Raw genomic sequence first — 16000 nt, 5'->3', positions numbered from 1 at the left:
ATAAATGTGGGCCCCCTTCTCCCTTTCTCTGCAAAGAGAATAGCTTGGTAGGGCTATTAAAGGGCTTGGAAGGCATTTTAACAAGTCAGGAGCTGCTTTATTGGCTCACAAGTATTGAAGAGAAGAGAGCGTAAGCAAGGTTTTATGGAAGGGGACATGGGAGACTCAAAGTTTAATCTGCTTTGAGGTGATGTTTGTTTTTGGAGTTTGGGGATGTCCTTTGATGCGTCAGATTTTCCATCCATGATTTCGTTAGGGCCTATACTGTGCATTTGGCCTCAACATGGTTGGGGTTTGTGTTTTCTTTGCGTCAGCTGTTGTGCTGTTGCCTGTGTGGCTCTTGGAGGGTGGTGGGTTTTGGCCACCATCCAGGACTGCCTCAGAGTTGATCCCTGTGGCTGCCACATTGTGAGGCAGGCATGAGGATTTGGGGAGTTTTGCCTTTTCTGCCTGTTGGAATCCATCTTTGCATTTAAAAGGACAGCCAGCCGTTCTTCTGTCTGATTTAATAACACATCCCTCCCCCAGTCACCGCGTATTTGTCTTTAAAAATGGGCTCAGTCCAAAGCATGCAGATCCTCAACATCCTGAAAAATACTGGGTTTCTGATCCAATGATTGGAACAGTGATGAAAACAATAAACTGGTGCTTCTTTTACCAGCTAACGTCTCTGTATTCTGCAGAGAAAGGTGGAGTTGGAATAAGATGCTTGGCTTCAAGAGTATAGCTGAGATTCCGATGGCAATCTGGAGCCCCTTACTGCCATGTGTAATATTACCAGGTGCATTAGGTTGAGCTTGAAGTACATCAGCAAGGCATAACTTGAGGCATCACCATTTGACTTTCAAAAACCAGCTTCTTACATTAAATTGTCAGCTCTTTAAAATCAGAAATGATATATTTTTCAGCTTCCTATTCCTAGTGTCCTGGCACAGAAAAAGCACTTAACATTTGTTTACTGGAATTTGAGCTGTTAGACATGGTGAGAATACCTAGGTATAGATCATGCATATTAAGTAATTGCAGATATCCAGAGGTGATTTGATGGTGAAAAGGGAAGGTTGGCACATGTTAATAGTCCTAATAGTTGCTGCCGTTTACTGAGCATGTACCATATATCAGGCACTGTGCTGGGCACTTCGGTTATACAATCCTAGTTCATTGTTCAAAGAATACAATGAGATTGGAGCTGCAGGAGACAGCCTTTCACTTTCAGAGAAGTACCTGTCAAGAAGCTGTACATTTTCTCCTATGAGTATTTTTGGTAAAGCCAGTGGAGAACCAGATATTATTGCCAGATTAGCGCTTTCCTTCCCATCCCGAACTTTCTCTCCATCTTAGAGCATGTGCGCATTGTTTAAAGTGGTATTTAGTTCCTTCTGTCAAGGAGACTAAAGTTGACCATGTACTCATTGCTTATCTTTTTCTTCCCAAACCTCCCAACCCCCTGATTGCAATATAACTAAATAAAAAAAAAATTGTGTGGGTCTCCTGTACTTGAGCTCCCAGCCAAGACCAAAGATCAAAGTCAAGAGAGGATATTGAGCTCCCTCCCAGGTCCCTGGGACGCTGTATGTGCAGACACTGTTTCCAAGTCAGTCCTGGAGGAGTGGCCCTTTGAGAAATAGGACTGCAGGTAAGCTCATCCACTTTGGAGCCTTGTAGTCTTAGGAAACATTGTTACCGGTCTTTGGTCACTTAGGGGAAGAGAAGGAGGAAAATACAAGAGAATAATCCCCGAAGGTTGGTTTTCAGCACTGGTATTTGAGCATGACCCCTTAATATCTCTGGGATAGTTGTGCAGAGAACAGCCTCCCGTGTCTGTGACCCTCTTTCCTTTTCTCACGTTGCCTTTGAGCAGCTTGCATGTTTGTTAAAGAATCAGCCATGAAGCCTGTGGTTTTCTGTGGCACATTTCTAATAATATCTGTAAAGGCTATTATTTAATGAACCGCATACATATTTACCATAAGAGCAGTCTTTTGATGGTGAACAGGGGCTAAAAGCCAGTCCAGTCTGCGCTGGGGACTTGGCTCGGAGGCTGTTTCTGCCCTTCAGAGCCTCCTGTAGACTGAAAAGTTAGGTAAGGCTCGGGACGTGTGTGCAGCCAGCTTGAATTTCTCCCTGTAGCTTTTCTTTGCCTTGGCCTTCACAATCTATGTCCTTATTTCTCCGTCTGACCAGCCTCCCTATATTCCCTATTAGTTGTTTTTGTTTTTAGAGAATTTATCTTTGACTGAAATGAATGAATTGGGACTAATGTTCTGACTCTCAGCATTCATCCATTGGGCTCTGGAGCCATACCGTCCTGGCCTGGAGTCCCAGCTCCTCTGGTTTTGTGCTCTATGACGTTAAATAGCTTTATTGCTGAGAACCTCAATCTCCTAAACTGGAAAATGGGCTCATAGTGCCAACCACACGGGATTGTTACAAAGGTGAAGTGAAATCACAAGATCAGGTGGGCGGTTTGCAGAGCAGAGCTTAATAAATGCTAGTTGTTGCTGCCTTTGTTGTTGATGTTGATATTGAAGAAGTTTTTGAAGGATTTGGTTTTCACTTTTAGGTTGGTGTGTAGAAAGAGCCCTAAACTTGCCTTAAGAGGCCAGGGTTCAAATGCAGGTGCTGCTGTTGTTTGCTGTTTGTGGTACTAAGGGCAAATTTCCCCATCCCACCAATGTATAAAATGGTGATAGGGTTGCCAGCTTGACTGGGTTTCAGTCAGAAGATATGAACAAATGTGTAAAAGTGCCAGGCATGCGGGAGGATCCTAATCCTTTTTAAAAAATACAAATTGGAAAAGGGAATCATGTTTTCCACTTTGCAGTTACTTTATTTCTTGAGGCCAAGAGGGACTGGAATACTGTTTGGAGTCTAGGGCACAGCCAAGAGTACCTATGACCCAGGAACAAAGGGCACAGAAAGGGGAGACAAGGAATCTGAGTTGCAGAAACTCCTCTGGCAGAGTTTTTATAACTCACAGGGTTGAGTTTCAGCGAAGCTGCCTAAGGGCTTGAACTTCTTTGTTTCCCTTCTTTCAGGGTCCAGGTGTGGAAACAATCATAAAGAGATCACTTAAAACTATAGTAATGGGAAACATGGTGAACTTGAAATATTTAATTAGGATCTATTTCTTACAAAAACATGAACTGGGAGGTCTGTGCGAACAGTGCAGGGAGGGTAAGATGCCCTTGTTCCTGTGGGTTTGACTCTCTTCCCAACTGATGTCTCAGTTAAATGGTCTAGAAATGGGTAGTTTGCCAGAGAGAGGCCACCTGGTGTTGAGGAAGGGTCAGTCTCTGAAGGTGGTCAGCCTGAGTTCTGAGTTAGCCAGTTGTAGACAGAGTAGGCAGGAATACCTAGCAGAGTCCTTGGCAAATGGGCATTTAGTAAATGGAGGGTATCAGGCAGTATATCATCCTGAGAATGGTTAGGGATTTGGGAGCCAGAGGGAATGAGATTGCTCTCAACTCCATCACTTGCGAGTTATATGACATACTGGAGCAAGTTATTAACTAGTCTAGGACTCGTTTTCCTCATCAGTAAAATGGGGATGATTAACAGTAATTATCCTCAGGGGTTGACGTCAGGATAAAAAGTGGATTAAGAATGTAAGCAAGCTGCTTAGCAAAGCATCGGATACACAGTACATTTGTACCTTTTATTATTTCCCTGAAGATAGGTTTTAAAGGTGTCCACTGAGACTCAGAGACTTGGTGAGTTCGTGCTATGTGCCAGGCACTGGGCTAACACTGGGGATACAGCTGTGGTCCAGGCAGCACTGGAGTTAATGTCTAATGGCAAAGCTCCACTGTCCATACGAGTGTGTGTGTGTGGGCGGGGGGGTGGGGTGGTGGTGGTGGTTCTCCCAAAGGATGGGCTCTTTCCTGTTTAGCCAAGAGATGGGTCCAAAACCCAGAGCTGGGGGAAGCCCTGAGTCAGCTGCAGAGTGGAAATCTGCCTCTTTGGATTTTATTGGAGGTAAATCAGGATGTCTGGGTAGTGGGTGGTAAGATGAGGAATTCCTTGTAGAGGAAGACAGTCAAAAGTGAGGGAGCCAGGCCTGAGGAGCTGGGCCAGCCCCCTGGGGGACTGTTTTGTCACTGGCGCTGGCAGGAGTACAGAGAAGCCTGGATGATGGCTGGCCAGGTCTGTGTAATCCAGAATGTTTGTATAGATTCTTCATTTCCTGTGTTTTTCCCCTTGTTTCTCCCTCCAGTGTTTAGAATAATCTTGGACAGTTCTAGCCAAGGACAGAGAGTTGTTGGCTTGTCAGGATCAGTGTTGGGGAGCAGCATCCCTGGGCCCTTCCAAGTGGTGACAGGGGGAAGCTAAGAGAAGGAACCCCGAGTACAGCAAGAGGATGTGTATGTGGTCAGTTCGGGGAGGTGGAACAGCGAGCCCGGTCAGGCTTCCTCCTCTTTGCAGATAAAGAGACCGAGGAAGATCTGAGCCATGGCACTGTCCCGTTTTGTCCTTCACTGTATCCTCAGCTCTTAGCAGGGTGCCTGGCACAATCCGCATTTCTTTGAATATCAGTCATTGATTGCAAAATGCGTCATTATTTCATGTACCACTAAGAAGGAAAGAACATGCTACTGATCAGTCGTAAGATGCCATTGGTTGCCCAGTCACTAATTTTGAAGAAGCTAAATGTGAAAAAAATGAGTGTCTCCGAATTAATAAAATGTAGTTGTAAGCATCCAATAAATATTTGTTAATTGGATGGATGAAGCATACAGAGATTAGAATCAAGGAAAAACACTAGTGCAGATACGTACAAACCTAGGAATCCAACTATTAAAGCATTAAAGCCGGAACCTGTTCATCCTTGTTTTCTGTGGATTCACTGATCTAGGTGTTCATTCCGTAAACGTTTATTGAAAACCAGTTATGTACCAGACACTGTACTGGTTTGGGGATATAGAAACTGTAGGAGCTTGGGATCCAGAAATCAATCAGTTCCTTTCTTCAGGTTCAGGCCAGTAAGGGAGACGGACACAGAAACAAAAAATTCACAGTCAGAGTGGTCTTCAAAAAGTTGGCAAAGAAAGTAGGGGCACAGTACTCTGGTGGCAGCAGGGCATGGAGAGAGGCAAGGCAGTCTTTCCTGAAGAGGTGGTGGTTTAGCTCGATCTTGAAATGGAAGTCAGCAGGCACACAAGAGAGGAGGGAGGTAGCAAGGGAAGAGAAGCACGAGGGGAGACAGTCCTGTAGCAGTGCGGTACACCTGCGGTCCTGCGAGGGGTTCAGGATGTCTGGAGCTTGGTGTGAGAATGGGCAGGACGGAGGTGGATGTGGCTGGACAGCAGGCAGAGGGCAGCTCCTGGAGGGCCTGGGATGCCGTGCAGAGGGCCTCAGCCAGTGGTTTTCAGCCATCCTGAGTCCTGAGGAAGGACCCAGCAGAGCGATTGCTGGGGGCAGGCTAGAGGGCCAGGCAAGGGTGATCTTTGCTTCAAACAGAGCAGCTCTGCTTTGATCTGTTTTATTTCAGTTTTTCCGAGTAATGGCTTGAAGGAAAGATATCCCTTTTGGATGCTTGAAGGAATGCATGGTTTGAAAACTGGTGCCACTGGTCATACGGGCAAGGAGATGAGAAGGCACTTAGGCTGGAGCCTGGGAGTTGTTCTCTGAAGCTCAGACGGAGGTAGCACATGTTCTTAACTACAGATTCCCCATTGGCCTCTACACCTGCCCGTGAACCAAAGGGGGCCACACACCTCTGGGAAATCTTCGTGATCAAGTCAGAAGCTATCACTTGTAATGAAGCTGTTTTTGACTGGGATAAATAGCCAGGAAGCTGTAATGGAACATCTGCTGGCTGACTTCATTTTAGAATTCCCAGGTGTGACCTTGCCAAGGAAACATTACCTTTTTGAAGTGGAAGGGTGCAGAGCGCTGCTGCGGTTGAAATGAGACTCTGGGCGCTGAGGCCGCCCCGAGCTCACCTGGGGAGTTGTAGCATGTTCACCAGCATGGGTATCTTGGGGGCTTGTTCTTATTCTTTAAAAGGCCAATCTGGAAAATGAAAGCCTCTGTGAGATGTCTGTGTCATGGGGGCTAATCTGACCAGAGGGACTCAGAGCCACAGTGCAGGCCAAGGAATTCCTGAGTGTTCTCTGGTCAGATTTCCTTGTAACTCGCAAGGGGTCTGTAAAGAAAACAGATTGTTTAACAAGTTCCTGATCCTGTCTCCCTCGAGGCTCCTTCCCAATTCCCAGTCACTTCCTGACACTGCTGCAGTATATTTGCCTCTTCTCCAAACCTGTATCGCAAGCTGCTAAGAAGGAAAGGAAGGGACGTGAGACAGATGTGGGACCTCGGGTCCAGGCTGCTGTTGAGTGGTGCTGGCTAAATCTTTTAACTTCTCAGAGACCTATTTGCCCATCAGTATAAAGTGCATCAATGTGCATTTACTGTTCTTAAGTGTGTGGACCTAGCATTAAGAGAAAAGTTACATATCTCTTGGCGTCTCATCTTAGTCACCTGTAAAATAGATTTTTAACTATACTCACCTTCGGGGGAGAGGGGAATTGGATGAAGGCAGTCAAAAGGTACAAACTTCTGGTTATAAGATAACTAAATGCTAGGAATATAATGTGCAACGTGATACATAGAATGAACGCTGCTGTATTTATATATGAAAGTTAAGAGAGTAAATCCTAAGATACCTCATCACACAAATTTGTTTTTCTGTTTCTTTACTTTTAAATCTCTATGAGATGATAGATATTCACTAAGCTTATTGTGATAATCACTTCTTAATGTATGAAAGCCAAATCATTATGCTGTACACCTTAAACTTATACAGTGCTCTATGTCAATTATATCTCAATAAAACTGGAAGAAAAAAAATAGTCTCACCTTGTAGAGTCGTAGTGAGTAGAGGGGCTGTATGTACTTTTTACAGTGCTTGTTGGCACATAATAGGTGCTCAGTAGATAGTTTTTTGAATGAATGGCCGCCTGGGCAGATGAGGTTCCTTTTCAGCGCCATGGGCATTGTCCTTGTTTCGATTCAAATTCACCGAGAAGAAAATGCATATCTATTGCCTCCAGATTCTCAGCTCTATAACCCCCTTTATTTATCCTCATAGCACTTTTCACCCAGTGTCAGGACTTTGCTTGAATAATTAATGCAGTTCGTAAATCCTCACCATCTGACTCCCTTCCAAGAACAGAAACTCCATATCTGAGGCCATGCCTGTCTGTTCACCCACTACCTAGCTCAGTGCCTGTTAGCACACTGGCAACAATGAATGTTTTGTTGGATGAATAAATAATCAATGGCTACCAGTTCATCAGCTGCATCCCTTCATTTCCACTTTCAAGTTGTCCCATGCTTGGCTTTGCAGACCCACTTGGTCTTCACGTGGTTTTGCCCTTGATCCCCGCAGGTGGAGGGACGGCAATGCTCGGCGGAGATCAGGAACTCGGGAGCTACTACGTGGGTGTGGACGTGGGGACAGGCAGTGTCCGTGCAGCTCTGGTGGACCAGAGGGGTATCCTCTTGGCTTTCGCAGACCAGCCAATCAACCAGTGGGAGCCTCAGTTCAACCACCACGAGCAGTCCTCCGAGGACATCTGGGTTGCGTGCTGCATCGTCACAAAGGTATGGCCTCAACTCTCGCGTTCTCACATGTGTTCCCCTGCTCCCACCTGCTGAGTGTGTATAGTGTGTCCATCTGGTGCCAGGGACAACGTCGGGGTAACTTTAGACACAGGCTTTGCCTTTAGGGAGCTCATGGTCTATGGCAGAGACCAACAGACAGCTGGGATGTAACATGATATGTGCTGGGAGCAAAGTGACTGTGGCTAGAGCTGAGGAAGGGGCCAACACTGAGGGGCTCCAGGTAGACAGGATGGAGGATGCAGAACATGTAGACAGAGGATTCAGTCAGATGTGACCGAATGTGAAGACGTCACTGATAACCATAGATGACCTCTACTGCGCCCTCAGGTGTGCCCAGTGCTGTGTAAAACATGTTAACATGCATTATGCAGTCGAATCCTCACAACGACCCTATAAAGGTACCCTCATTTTATTGAGGAGGAAACAAAGGCATAGAAAGATTAGGTAACTTACTCAAGTTCATGCAGTTAGTAAGTAGGAAAGGCAGTCTGACTCCAGTGCTGCACCCTTAGTCACTGGACTCTCCTGCCTTCCAAGTGGACAAATGAGGGGAACCTCATTTTGTTCAGAGGGAACTGCATGTGCAAAGGCGCAGTGGCCTGAGAACACGGTGGGTTCTGAGAAAGGAAGGAAGTCAGGCAAGACTAGTGCATCTCTGAGTTGTGCCAGGTAGACATTTATCTTGAGTGGCCTTGGTTTGCGGTCAGCTTGCTGGCTTGGGAAAAGGAGTGATGCTGGTTGAGAATTGTTCCCTTTTAGTTTCACTTGACTGGTTTTACATCCTGATGATCAGGAACGACAGAGATGCTTTTGTAGTTTTTTCCAGAGGGAAAAATAAAGTCCTGGGTTCTCTCTTCTCCCTGTTCCTAGTTTAGTTCCTTAAATATTCATGAAGGGCTTGGTAATTTGCAGATGGACAATTCACCATTCTGTCTGTATTGATCAGTCTGTTTAAACTTTAATGAGCTCTGGGCTGATGTTAGTGCCCCTGGAGAAGAAGGCAGGGAGAGAAGGTGGGGGTGGGAGGCACTGGAGCATTATTATATAGGAATAAAAGGGGGGCACATCTTCTCTTCTGCCTGTTTAATTTTCCTCCTCCCTCCCCCGCCCCGTCCCAGCCCCACCTTGGTGAGAATCTTCTACTCTTTGCCCTTGGGTCTCCTTTGTTCTTCCAACATATAGCATTTCTTGCCATTAAGGAAATTGTCAAGAAAAAATTTTATCCCCTGATGAAAAGCTACTTTAAAAACAGGTCTGCTCTAAGTACAGCTTGGTTTAATGTTGGATTTTTTAATCATCTCCCGGTGGCAGCCACCTCATCATCTGCTTGCACCCCATTAGCCACGTGAGTGCTCTGGGCATTTGTCCTTAGCGAGGATGTCTCTCTGTAGCAAACCTGGATAAAGCTATTGGGTCTTAGGCTGTTCCCCTCGCATGGGGTATGGCCATGTGGCTGCATGTCAGAAGCCATATAAACATGACACACCTACTCACAGCTATATTGCTATGTGAGGTTGAAGGAGGGGAGCATGTTTATATTAGAGAGGTAACACACCAGAGAGCACAGATTCTGGAGCCAGACTGCCTGGATTGACATCCCAGTTTCAACATTTATTAGCTTGTCATCTTGGACAAGTTACTTACGGTGTCTTGCTTGAGTTTCATCATCTGTAAAATGGAATGATGACTGTACCTATCTGCATTGGGTCCCTGTGAGGATTAAATGAGTTAATACATATAAAATGTCGTAACAGTGCCTGGAAATGAGTAAGCACTATGATTCCTATGGCGATGATGATGACAATAACAGAAATGAGTAGATTATGGAGGAGAGTGAATTTCTAAGATGAAATACTGAAAAGTCAATGTCAGTAAGGGAGGCACCTCATGGGAATATTCACTCCTTTTGTCGTTAGGGTTCTTTCCATGTAAGATTTTGAGAAGCAATGGTCTGGGGCAAGGGGTGACATAAAATACATCCCGACCTGTCTTGTCTTTCTCAAGGACTTAAGGAAGTCAAGAGTTTGAGAGCAGTTGTACTTACTGCTTCCTTTTCCCTGAGTTGCTCACATTGCCTCAGACGCTTTCCCCTTAGTCAAGTTAATGAAAACAATAAGAACAACAGTAACAATATGATGATGATGATGGCAGCTAACATTTCTTGGGCACTGATTATGTTCCAGGTACCATGCTGAACACTTTATACCAATCACTTCATTTTATCCACACAACAGCCTCTTTTTTTAAAAAAAAAAACCTGAAATATAGTTGATTTACAATGTTGTGTTACTTTCAGGTGTACTATTTTTTTCGGATTCTTTTGTCTTATTGGTTATTAAAAAATATTGAGTAGAGTTCCCTGTGCTATACAGTAGGTCCTTGTTGGTTATCTGTTTTATATATAGTAGTGTGTATACGTTAATCCCAAACTCCTGATTTATCCCCCTACCCTTTTCCTTTTGGTATCCATAAGTTTGTTTTCTGTGTTTGTAGGTCTAGTTCTATTTTGTATCTAAGTTCATTTGTATCTTTTTTTTTAGATTCCACATACAAGCAATATTATATGATATTCGTCCTCTGTCTGGCTTAGTTCACTTAGTATGATAATGTCCATGTTGCTGCAAATGGCATTATTTCATTCTCTTTTATGGCTGAGTAATGTTCCATTGTATATATGTACCACATCTTCTTTATCCATTCCTCTGTTGATGGTCATGTAGGTTGCTTCCATGTCTTGGCTATTGTAAATAATGCTGCAGCGAACATTGGGGTGCATGTATCCTTTCGAACCATGTTTTTCTCTGATATATGCCCAAGAGTGGGATTGCTGGATCATATGGTAGTTAAGAACCTCCATACTGTTCTCCATAGTGGCTTCACCAATTTATTATGAACTCTGTTTTAGAGCTGGAAGAAATGAGCTGTTAAGAGGTAAAGAAACCACCCAAGGTCAGGGGTTGGGCTGCTGCTGTCTCCCTCTTGCTCTGTTTTTGTCCCTCTCTTCAGCCTCATCTTATTCCACATGCCCGCATCTTGGAAATCGTATTAAGCTACCTGAATTTTTTTTCTAAATTAGCACTGAATGGAGAACTTTGAACTTATCCTGATTGTTATATTAAGCATTCTGAATTACAAGTGCCTTTACCCAGCTGTCTGCTTATGTGGAAAATGTGTGCCCCCCCGAGCAGGGGTCATATCTTGTTTACCTGTATTTCCTTAGAGTTCCTCACTTTAATGTGCCCCATTCATGTCTGTTGAGTACGTGAATGAGTGAAATATCTGTTGTTTTCATTATCTGGCATGCTCTTCTCTTATCTTTTTTTTAACCTGCCCAGTTCCTGGGTACCTTTTAAAGTAAGATTAAGCATTACTTCCCCCTGGGAGCCTTCCTGGATGACCTCTGACAGTCCCTGCCTGCCCTTGACAGCCTCAGAAGAAAGAGGGTGAGAAGTCCCTCTCTGCTGCCCCAGAGCCCATGTATTCACCTGTATCAGTATCTGGTCCTTACCAGATTGTGTTTTAACCATGTGACTTGTTTTAACCATGAGCTGAACTCTTGGAGAGTGTCATCTCTGTGTCCACAGCACCTAACACATTGCTTGGCACAAATTTGATGCTCAGTAAATGGTTGCTGAATAAGTGTTACTTAGAGCTAAAAACAAGCAAACAGAAAACATTCTGACATCCCTTATCTTGTTCAAATGTTGCAATAACTCTATGACATAGTTTTCCATACTTCCTATTTGACACGTGAGGATATTAAGGCTCTGAAACTAATGAGTATTAGAGACAGACGTAGACCTCTACTGAGATGGCTCCAAATCCTCTTCTCTGTTCTACTCACCACTGCCCCTGAAACTGTCAAGTCTTTATTGGGTTGATACCCACACATCTAAAAATTTCTATGGAAACGCACAAGTCCTAGAGCTTATGTCGCCCTTGATTTTAAGAGTTTATATCCCTTTTTGGAGCCGCAAATCTTAATCACCTCAACAAGGCAAGAACATTGCAAGGTAGTGTCTAGTAACAGCTTCCATTAGGAAGAAAATAAGCTGGAGGTACCATTCAGCCAGCAGGTATTTGTCAAGTGTCATTAGTCTGCGAATATTTATTGAGCACCTACTATGTGCTATGCTCTTTGCTAAGCGCTAGATTATATATGGGAGTGAGGGCTACAACAGGTTCTCTGCCCCTAAGGATGAAATAGTTCAGTTGCATGGAAAAAAATAATACCCATGAAGCCAACGAAATACCATTTTGTTCTAAATTGTACCAGCTATGTGAGTAATGGTTGGAGAGAGAAGGAGCAGAAGACGGAGTCACCCGTGTGGGATTGAGCAATCATGTCAACCTCCTATATTTATAGAACCTTTATGGTTTACAAAGTACATTCCTATCCATTTGATTGTCATACAAGGTAGGTAGGGGAGGGGTTGTTACTCCCATGTTAAATTGAAAAGAAATACTGAAATCCAGAGAGTTAAGTGACTTTCCCTAAGTCACCCAGGAAGTGGGTGATAAGCCTGAACTCAGGCCAGATCTCTGCATTCCCTCCATCTCCAACACCACATACCTTCATCTTTTGTCTGGATTAGCCTTGGAATGTAACTGACCTCATCTATGTCTGTGCATTTCCCCTCTCCAATTGTGTTCCTTCTTGAGCTGGAATGATAGATATATGTTAATGCTAACTTGATCAGGTCACTCTTTTGCTTACAGCTCTTCTGTAGCCCCATACTACTGCTTGGATAGAACTCAGAATCCTTAACATGGCCTGTAGGCGCTGTGTGGTTTGGTTTCAGCCTGCTCTCCTGGCTCATCTCATGATGCTTCTCTCAGCTCTGCCTTCCACCCATATTCTCCTTCTGTCATAATCCCACACATGCACTGCTCCCCTTGTCCTCTGGCCGGGCTTTTGCACACATTCTTTCTTCTTCCTGCACACTCTTCCTGCCTTCCGTTGACATATTTCACTCCTATTCATCCTTAGATCCATACTGTCCGATACAGCAGTCACTAGCCACATGTCACCATTTAAATTTAGTTAAAATTAAATAGAGTTTAAAATTTGGTTCCTCCATTGCAGTAGCCACGCTTCAAGTGCTCGGCAGCCACGTGTGGCTGGTGTCTGCTGTGCTGGACAGCACGGGTACAGAGCGTGTCCATCACTGCAGAAGGTCCCTTGCATAGTGCTGCACTGGATCTTAGTTCAAAAGGCAGTTGTTCAAGGAGGAAGCCGTTTCTCGCCCAATGTTACCTCCCAACTAAGTCCTGTTTTACTCAGTGTTTTCACATCTCTTGTACTTTTTCTTCATAGAACTTCACATGGTTTGTGAATCATTCATTTTTTGATTAATATCAAATAGTAAAATCATTCTATAATCAAGTAATAACATAACAAAATAAATGAAGTAAAATAAAATAATTCCCATTTGTGGATTAATAGCTGTCTTTTCTACTAGATTTTGTACTGCAGGAGGGTAGGAACTGTAGTTTGCTCACCCAGGTCCTAACGTATAGTAGACCCAGGAAATGTAAAAAGAATGAATGGCTCAAGATATTGGGACCTCCCTACTCCCAATCAATGAAGAAAGCTTGAGGAAGGATGTAGGGTTAAAAGTGAGACTTGAGAACACTAAGAGTGGTTGTTCAGGAGGAATATTACGGACAGAAGCGCTTAGGTGGAAAAGTTAGTCATCCCCGGCTGGAGCAGGTGGTTTCCAGTAGGAGGAGGAAGGGAAGCTGGAATTGGTGTTGGGGGCATACCTGGGGTGGCTGGTTCTGAGGCCAGTTGGGAGCTCTTCTAGAATCATCCTGAGTTTCAGACTGACCAGCAACAGATTCAGGATGGCTTGGAGGAACAGAAACTAAATTCAAGGATGCCAGTTAGGAGGCAATTTCCTTCTTCTGATAAAGGTCTGGAAGCTGAGATTTGTTTGAACCATAAGGTCTGGGAGGCCTGGGGCTATGTCTCTCTTGTTGAGCATGTGTCCTCTGTGGTGGCACATGTAGGTGCCTAATACTATCTCTTTATTAAATGAAGGGCTGGGTTAGGATGTTGGCCGAGGAATAAAGAGGCGGCACAAGACTGAGAGACTTTGGAAGGAAGATCGAACAGGACCTGGTGACGATGGAGAGGAAGGAGGTAGAGGCAGTGTCAGAGTTTCTGTCCTTGGAGGAATGTTGGTGTCACTGACATAAATGGCAGTGTTTGGCCTCTATCTCTCTACCTTATGTTCAAGGGACAGTACCACACCTGAGCTAGGATGCTGTGTAGGTAATGGACCAGGACTGGATTTGTTCATTTTACTGGTCACTAGAGTAGATTTTGTAAAGCTGAAGGCCTCCAGGGGCCTTGCAGGTAACATACACCCCACACAAGCTGTATTAGCCTTGTTGTTATTCCCACCTTAGGGCCTTTGCACTGGCTGTTCTTCTGCCTGAAACACTTTTTTTTCTGCAGTTTTCTACAGGGTCAGCTCCTCAGGTCCTTCAGGTGTTTCCTCAAATCTCACTTTCTCAGCAACTACCTTCCCCTTCTCTGGCATTCCTGATCCCCCTGACATCACTTTCTAGTATACTGTACATACACGATATAATCTTTTCGGTTTATTGGCTGTTGTATATCCTTACAACGTAACCTCCAAAACAGTAAGGAATTAAAAAAAATATTTTGCTTTCCATTGTTTCCCAAATACCCAGAAGAGTGCACAGCATGACCTTAGAAGGGGCTTGATTGTATTTGCTGACTGACTGAATGCATAATCGAATTGTGTAGGCAACAGGGAGTGATGGGCCTGAGGGAACTGGGGATTTCATAACCTCATGCACACCCCCAAAGCTGACAAAGGCATTCAAATCAAGATTTAAAAGAATACAGTACCAGCCACATAGAACTCTATTGCAAGCTGGATTCCGTGAGGCCCCAGGCTTTGACGCTTGCTCCAAATACAGCCAAAGATAAAACCAGGTGTGCCTCTGACCCTCCAGTTCTCAGTTCGGAAGATTTCTGAGGAACGCTGTCTCCCCACCCAATAAGGCACAGCCTGCTGATTTAAAACACATGCAGAATTGAACTGGTTCCCACAGTCAGAACAAAGCGATGCACAATCCCTTCCCCAAACATTTGTTTGCTGCCCCATAGCTACGAGTTGACAGTTGCGAGACATGGACCAGGTTACCGAATGAAGTTGCAGAAGTCTCCTTCTCTGGAAATTCTTTAGCAGAGCAATGTGCTTTCTCTCTAGCTGAGGAAATTCCCTTGATGCCAAGCTGTTGGGGTGAGTTTACTAGCCTGCTTTCTTCTTCCATTAATGAGCATATAAAAAAGAATCCTCAGGTCAGCAGGTCAAGTCCCAGGGGCCTTCTGGGTAGTGTGACCCTGACAGCCATCTCTCTGAGATGATTTAGATGGGGGTGGGGTTGGGGAGTGGAGGGGGTCCTCATGATAAGCATGATGAGCATGGTCATAAGGCATTTCCATATAAGGCTGGGGAAATGACAGTGGCTGCCTAACCAAATCAGGTTTAAATGCATGTCACAATTATTCCTCCAGTTCCTGGTGATAGGTTTCCGTTTTAGAGATGGAGACACGGCACTTTTGAGACTGAAAGGCCATGGTTAGAATATAGAACTCTGTAGGTCTTCGAGGGGATTCATAAAGTAGATTGTAGAGAATATTTTCTTTGCTTCTACTGGAAAGTCACTCCCACCATAATTCTTAGGAGGATTTGAGTTTATCCAAACTTTTCAGTTGTTTATCCTGTCATTTTATATGTGCTTACATGACACAGCATGCTATGCTTCATACATCAGAAAGATTCCATGAACACAATCAGTAAGGCAGCGAGTGAGTTTTCCATCCTTCATATTTCCTGCAAAGGTTTATCGGTTCCAGAGTACTTTCAAACCAATTGACGGTCTTGATCCTTACCTAGGAGTTCTCTCTCTCTCAGGAACCTGAGGCTCAGGAAGGTGATGAGATTAGTGCAAGATTACCTGATCCGGAAGTGGTGGAGTTGGAACCAGAAGGTGGCTCTTTTGACACTGTAGCCCATGCTTGTTTCTACTCCAAAGCTGCCTTGTGGTATTGAGTTTTATCGCATCTTCTACATGTTCCCTCCCAGTTCCTCTCTTGACTAATTGCAGGCCTATGTGGGGTGGGCTTGCCCAAGTCAGGCATGCACTCTCTGGGCACAGAGACCAATAGGGCCGCAAGGCAGGTAGACGTTAGGGCTGGCTTGTTGATTGTTAGATTGATGCTCCATGAGTTCAAAGAAGATTGGAGGCAGCTAATTTCCTCAAATAGTGGCTGCTACTTATTGCGCACCAAATGCCAGATGTTGGGCTAATCACACCTTATTTTGCTGAA

General features: G+C 44.5%; 1 protein-coding gene across 17 annotated transcripts in view; it reads left to right on the top strand.

Annotated features, from left to right (window-relative positions):
- FGGY (FGGY carbohydrate kinase domain containing) overlaps window positions 1–16000 on the top strand; it is a 450202-nt gene that overhangs the window by 13080 nt on the left and 421122 nt on the right. For 13 of the 17 annotated variants that reach the window (XR_004485339.2, XM_049697009.1, XM_033435388.2 and 10 more), the window contains exon 2: window positions 7394–7608. Coding sequence is in view for 14 of the 17 variants with exons in the window: in XM_049697009.1 (XP_049552966.1) it covers window positions 7408–7608 (201 nt within the window). In the remaining 3 variants the exon portion in view is untranslated. Of the gene's footprint in view, window positions 1–1507; window positions 1637–7393; window positions 7609–16000 lie in introns of those variants that run through there. The other 4 variants (XM_049696996.1, XM_004273789.3, XM_012534491.1 and 1 more) reach the window with 4 other exon arrangements.

The sequence above is a fragment of the Orcinus orca genome, chromosome 1 (genome assembly GCF_937001465.1).
Source record: "Orcinus orca chromosome 1, mOrcOrc1.1, whole genome shotgun sequence".
In the NCBI taxonomy this organism is placed as follows: Eukaryota; Metazoa; Chordata; class Mammalia; order Artiodactyla; family Delphinidae; genus Orcinus; species Orcinus orca.
Note: the sequence above shows the minus strand (reverse complement) of the source record. Positions and strands in the feature narration are given on the sequence as shown.